The sequence below is a fragment of the Bactrocera neohumeralis genome, unplaced genomic scaffold (genome assembly GCF_024586455.1).
Source record: "Bactrocera neohumeralis isolate Rockhampton unplaced genomic scaffold, APGP_CSIRO_Bneo_wtdbg2-racon-allhic-juicebox.fasta_v2 ctg5390, whole genome shotgun sequence".
NCBI classification, from domain to species: domain Eukaryota; kingdom Metazoa; phylum Arthropoda; class Insecta; order Diptera; family Tephritidae; genus Bactrocera; species Bactrocera neohumeralis.
In genome coordinates this window covers 4,722-10,829 of record NW_026092323.1, presented here as the reverse complement: position 1 = coordinate 10,829, position 6,108 = coordinate 4,722, and the positions used below count along the sequence as shown (strand labels likewise).

The window sequence follows — 6,108 nt, the reverse complement described above, 5'->3', positions numbered from 1 at the left end:
TGCATACGAAGACTAATGTTTGTTGAAAAACACATTCAATCAATTCATCTATCGATTTCTTGGATGCAATGGTGTACAAAATTGTTCGGTACAGTGATCAATTGCTGCCGTTGACAGCATACTTCTGCCATTGAATATACAGGTGATTGAAACTCAACTTGCAATATTTATTTGCTATCACCAATTTTCACCAAAACAATTGTTCTGAAAACTCATGGGCAGCTGGATCATTTTGTAAGTGAATACGCATATTAATGTTCAGTGTCAATTTTTGTACATATCTCCAAGGAACTGATGACTTCAAACAGGCATTTATTTCATCAGCAGGAGTTGACCGAGGAATGACAGGCAATGTTTGTCGAAAATCCCCTGGCTGTAATATCAAAGCATCACCAAAAAGCTGTTGGTTACCACGTAAATCTTGCATTGTTCAATTAAATGCTTCTAGTAATTTTTTATTCGCCATTGTACACTCATCCCATAAAATAATTGACGTTAATCGCAGAACTTTTGCCATAGCAGAATTTCTTGAAATATTGCAAGTTGGAGTTTCAATCACCTGTATATTCAATGGCAATTTTAATGCAGAGTATGCTGTCCGACCACCTTCTAATAATGTAGCAGCAATTCCCGAAGATGCAAGTGCCAATGCAATTTTCAGTTCCGATCGAATAGTGGCTAAAATCAGTGATATAACGAACGTTTTGCCTGTACCACCAGGTGCATCCAAGAAATATAACCCACCTGCATTATTGGAAATGGCTTGCATGATTGTGTCATAGACATGTTTTTGCTGAATATTCATTTTGGTTATATTCGATTGTACAAATAAACGCAAATCATTAGAATTGAATTCCTGCTCACGTTGCAATTCACGATCAAACAGATCATGCATGTCACGATTTGGTACGGTCATACCCAATTGTACTAATGTTTTATTTGCAATCCGTAGACACCTATCTTCAATTATTATCAAGGCTTCGTTGTACATTTCCAAAGTTATCAACAAATCAGGATTTCTTGCATGATGACGCATACGAATTAAAATATCTTCTGCAATATTATGTTTATATTTGTTCCATAATTCAAGTGGATTTGATGGCATACATGTTGATAATATAACGGCAAACAGCATTCGTATTTGTTGAGGATGAGCCCAAATAGATGCATCATGAATTGTTGAATCGCAATGAGCGTCATCCTTCAACAAATGCAAAAGTTGGCATGATTCACGGTATGTTTCACACAAATGACCGTTGACTGTTCTAAATTCTTGAAATGATTTTAGGCCATTCACGTTAACTAATAACAATCTCAAATAAAAACACTCAACATTGTTTGGATGTACTGTATATATTCTGCCAATTGCATCTGTTTGGAAAATGCCAGGATGCGCATGAACTGCTGTTCCTTGTTTACGTCTTTGAAATTTTTTCGGAGACACATTCCATGTGTAATACTGAGGCACTTCAAAATATAACAAAGTTATCGCAAATGTATCAGTTTCGCATAATTTAAAAAAAGCTGTTAACGTAGTTGCTGGTGGTTGCGCTGCTATTTCCAATAAATTTGCTACATTAAAATAAACACGTTGGTCATTCTCAAGATGTACAGCCACGTGAATAACCGCAGGATATCTTTCGTGCATTGGAAACGACATAATCCTCCAGACAGCTTCATTGCTACTAATATAGCGACTCATTTGATACTGAGTAATTTCATCATATCTATTCTCATCAGCAACTCCGAAAATAGCCATATCGCTCCCTTTATTTACATACTTGCAAATATATTTAATGGATTTGACAGAATTACAATATTCCACATTTATATGAGCGTTGAATATTTTCGATAATAATGGACAATACGGAACCACCCAACGATTATCAACTTCAACTTCCTGGTTATGCATTCTAATGGTGGCCGTTTTGCCATTATCATTAGGTAATCTACGTCGATACAACGGATATCCGTCATTGCCCGTTATTGTATCTGAAGTAAATTGCCTTGGGTATCGTTTCGAACACTTTTCATCAATCATACATGGTGAATTCATATTTAGTTCACCGCACGGTCCATGTATCATGTTTTTAACGACAACTTGAAATAACTCAGGATCAGCAGTGTGATTAGGAATTTCAGCTGATATTAAGTTATCGATTTGATCCGGAGTTACTTTATGTACCAGCCAAATTAGTATATGTGCGTGCGCCAAACCTTTTCTGCCATTCAATGGAGTACATATGGCAACGCACCTCCCCAAATACATATAATTTCTCAATTAAATCCATAATTGCTTTACATTTTTGCCGAAAAACACGCGCAGTAATGTCATGACGATCGGATTTGTCGACTGTCCTGCAAATAAATTGTTTTTGATGTCATCCCACTGCGGATTACATGTAAATTTAATGAACAGATCCGGTCGACCGTATTTTCTTACATAACACATTGCGTCTTGTGCATATTCATTCATATTCCGTGGGCTACCAATATACGAAGATGGCAATATAGTTAAACGTCCGATGTCATTAATATTAGCATCATTCGCTATCGCATCTTGCAAATGAATATATTTTTCAGACCTTAACTTTGCTTGGTTGAAACGAATAAAATTAAGACGTTCTGTTTCTATTTTGACGTACATATCAACGATGTACTGATGATATAGTTTACGACATCTCAAGATATAGTTTTGTTCTTGTATTCAAAGCAATTGCGAACCAGCTTGATGAAAAATTTGGCCCTGAATCTGCAACATGTATGCAATTTTAGGTATATGTTGCATAATAATTTTTAAAACTATAGTATACTTTTATGATTCAGATTGATTGGGACAATCCTGTTTAAGTATTTACCTTAAACGTCGGCATAAAATTATCTCTAACACACAACACATGCCATGCGTTTCACCTGGAAATTTAGCCGCATCACAATGTGGACATATTGCGTCCATTATTCCAATACATCCGTACATACGTTAATTAATCTGACTGTTATAATTAAAAGCAGCACGCATAATTTCAGGTACAACAGATCTATTTCGTGCATTACGCTCACGCTGCGATGCATTAGCTTGTGCTCGTTCATCTGGAGTCTGTGATCACCTCTGTAATGCCGTAGCTTTTGCATGACGCGTCCGCCGATCTATATTTTCTCCTGTGGGTCGTGGCATTTTTCTTTCAATTAAAAAATAATAAATTAAATTTAAAAAAAAGCCTACTTTAATAGTGGTACACCATATGTTTTTTCAAATCAAGAAACACATACATTCGTGTAATTCACTTCCACAGTTCAAAACTTACCGTGCTTTACTCGGAAATTCGCTTTGTGCTATATTTATTTTTTTCACAAATTCACACAAACTTGAATAATTATTAAAAAAAAAAAAAATATAATAACTAATATCATATATTCTCCTAATTTGAATTTTCTTAATGCTAAGAGTCAAAGCTCTATATACCTACAAAAAACAAAATATTCATGTATTTCTCTATGCAAAATAAATGCACCGTAATATAGTTCGATGTCTCTTCAAAGCCTACTTTGTTTGTCGATCTGCCTGCTACATACATACCTACATGTTGATATAAATATAATGCAAGAAAGTTTGTAGGTGGGAATAATAAGTATGCTAGTTAAGACGAAAGTTCATAAATTTTGAGAGCGAAAGAGCGTAGCTAGGTAGGTAACAAATCGTTTAGTAAATGATTAAACTATTATTGATGTATGTATGTGTGTTAATATGAAAACGTATAATCCGCTATCTAAGTGGGATGAATCTGACCAAACAAATGGGTTTTTGGTGTGTTTTTAAAAATAATTTCACCATACATTGAGCGCTTTTCAGCTTTCCAAGTAGGTACGAGTTAAATAAAAAACTAACATAAGTGTGGTGAAATTTTTGAAACATTTTGGCCGATATCTCGAGACCCTAGTCACGGAGCGGCATCAAAACTACTCTATACTATAGAAATCATCAACAACTTCCATTTGCTACCCATATTGTACAAACACATCCCAGGGTTATCCTGGTCCACGTTTTGGCCTATTTCTCGATACCCTGGTATCCGCTCTTAAAATTTCAAAACACAAACCATCTACTGAATAGTCCAAACAAAGCCTAGAAATTTGTTTTGGATAGGTGAGCCCGTTCTTGAGTTATAAAGTCACAACGAAAAATGGCATTCATTTTTATATATATAGATTATATATATAGATTTGGAATAAAAACAAAATGTAATCAGAATAATCATATAAGAATTTGTAACTATAAGAATATGGTAGATATTAGTAACACTACTTGTGTCCCGCTCTACTCAGAAGCGAACCAGCAGAATGCACTCAAATAAATTACTAGCTTATCCCATCGATAGAAAACATCTTCCCTGGCATCATATTATTAAACCAGTATAATGGCACAATTGAGATCGATAATCTAAAAATAAATCTTGTGGGATCATACGCCGTTCAATATCGTATTTCCACAGTTTTAATCGACAACCAAACACACTCTTTTAATGAAATACTAACTAGCAAACCATTACCCGCAATCCTACAGTCAAATATCCCTTCGAACAAATAGGAAGAAATTCTCAGTCTTGAGATGATAAAGGAACTCCACATAAATAACACCAATCATTTACAAACACTGCAGACAACCCACACAGCAGCTCTAATAACAAATTTTTCATTAGTAGTTATTTGCCTGATCAGTCTAGCAACAATAGGCACTGCATTAATCATAAGGAAGAATTGTAGGACAAAACTAATAGAACCATCGAGCTACAATGTAAACGTGAATGTGGCCAATAACAAAGAAGACACATCGGAAACTCCCAAGTCAATATTGCCAATAACCCTAATAGTTCGAACAAACGAGGACGTTCGTTTTTGACGGCGGAGGAGTTAGCAACACTAAAGTTAACTGCCATAAGCAGAATAATGCTGGATAAACAATTAACATCCGGCACGCGCAGTATAAACTACAGCCAGGCTGACCAACAATAATGCAACAATTGCAAATCAACATCCGTAATACGCGGAATAACGCGACACAAGTAAATAAGTCAATAGTGCTAGCATAAGTAATTTTTAAGTTATAAATAATGGATAAATTGAAATTGTAATTAGTCTTAGGAGAACATTTTGACAATAAAGGTAATTTTTGACCAAAAAAATAAATTTTTTTAGCCGTTTTAATCTAACCGGCAATAATTTACACACGCATGCATACATACATATGCGTACACATGTGAATATGTAACCAACAAAAATTGAAGTATTGTTCTACAAAAACAACAATTGCTCAAATAGCAGAAGCATCAAAAGTCAATTTGGCAGAATTGGCGAAGCCCAAATGTAGTAAATTTTACAACAAAAACGATTTTATTCATAAACGCAGGCGCAAATTCTACAAGCGACCTCGCTTCATTCATAAAAACAGACGCCGTAACATCTCCCCGAGCATGCCTTTGCCTACAAGCGTCTTTTCGCGACGATGGCAAAAGCTAAAAATCATAAATTGCACAACTTTCTGATGCTTCTTCAGAGAAAGAAGTCAGAAAAGTGGCAACAACGGAGTTGTCGATTTATAATATTTGTCCATTCTAAAATATTTTTCCGTGACTCGCAATATACATATGCATACATGTTTACGCTAGTTTGTAGGCGAAGCTGTTACAGCGGCAAGGGAAGCGGTCAATAGGCGGCCATTCGTTTATTTTTTGCGGCACAGCTTGGATTTTCTATCATCACACAAGTGCTGAACCAATAAGCGCGACAAATATTAGAATACACACGTTCTTAGAGACACAGGTATTGAGGCAGCTGCACAACTACATACATACATAACTGTGTCCCTAAGAACGTGTGTATTTTAATATTTGCCAGATGTCGCTTGCAGTCTGTCGTGCTCAATGTGTTCAGCACTTGACTCTTTGACAAAACGCAAGTTTCGGCCATTGGTTGACCGTGACAACGGAGATGCAAAAGAAGCGTGCGACACTTGTTATTATGAATGTATGTACGTATGTATATGGCTCGCATTTGCTTTCGTAAACATACAGATAAATATGCCAAAGAAGTAATATATGTACATATGCATGT

At 35.6% G+C, this 6,108-nt stretch overlaps 1 protein-coding gene across 1 annotated transcript; it reads right to left on the bottom strand.

Annotated features, from left to right (window-relative positions):
• Positions 1-744: 744 nt before the first annotated feature.
• LOC126767317 (uncharacterized) lies at positions 745-2,086 on the bottom strand (the record flags this gene model as incomplete). The annotated part of the gene is made up of 1 exon (XM_050484866.1): positions 745-2,086. A coding segment is annotated over exon 1 (1,342 nt), but the record flags the coding sequence as incomplete, so codon positions are not given.
• Positions 2,087-6,108: the final 4,022 nt, after the last annotated feature.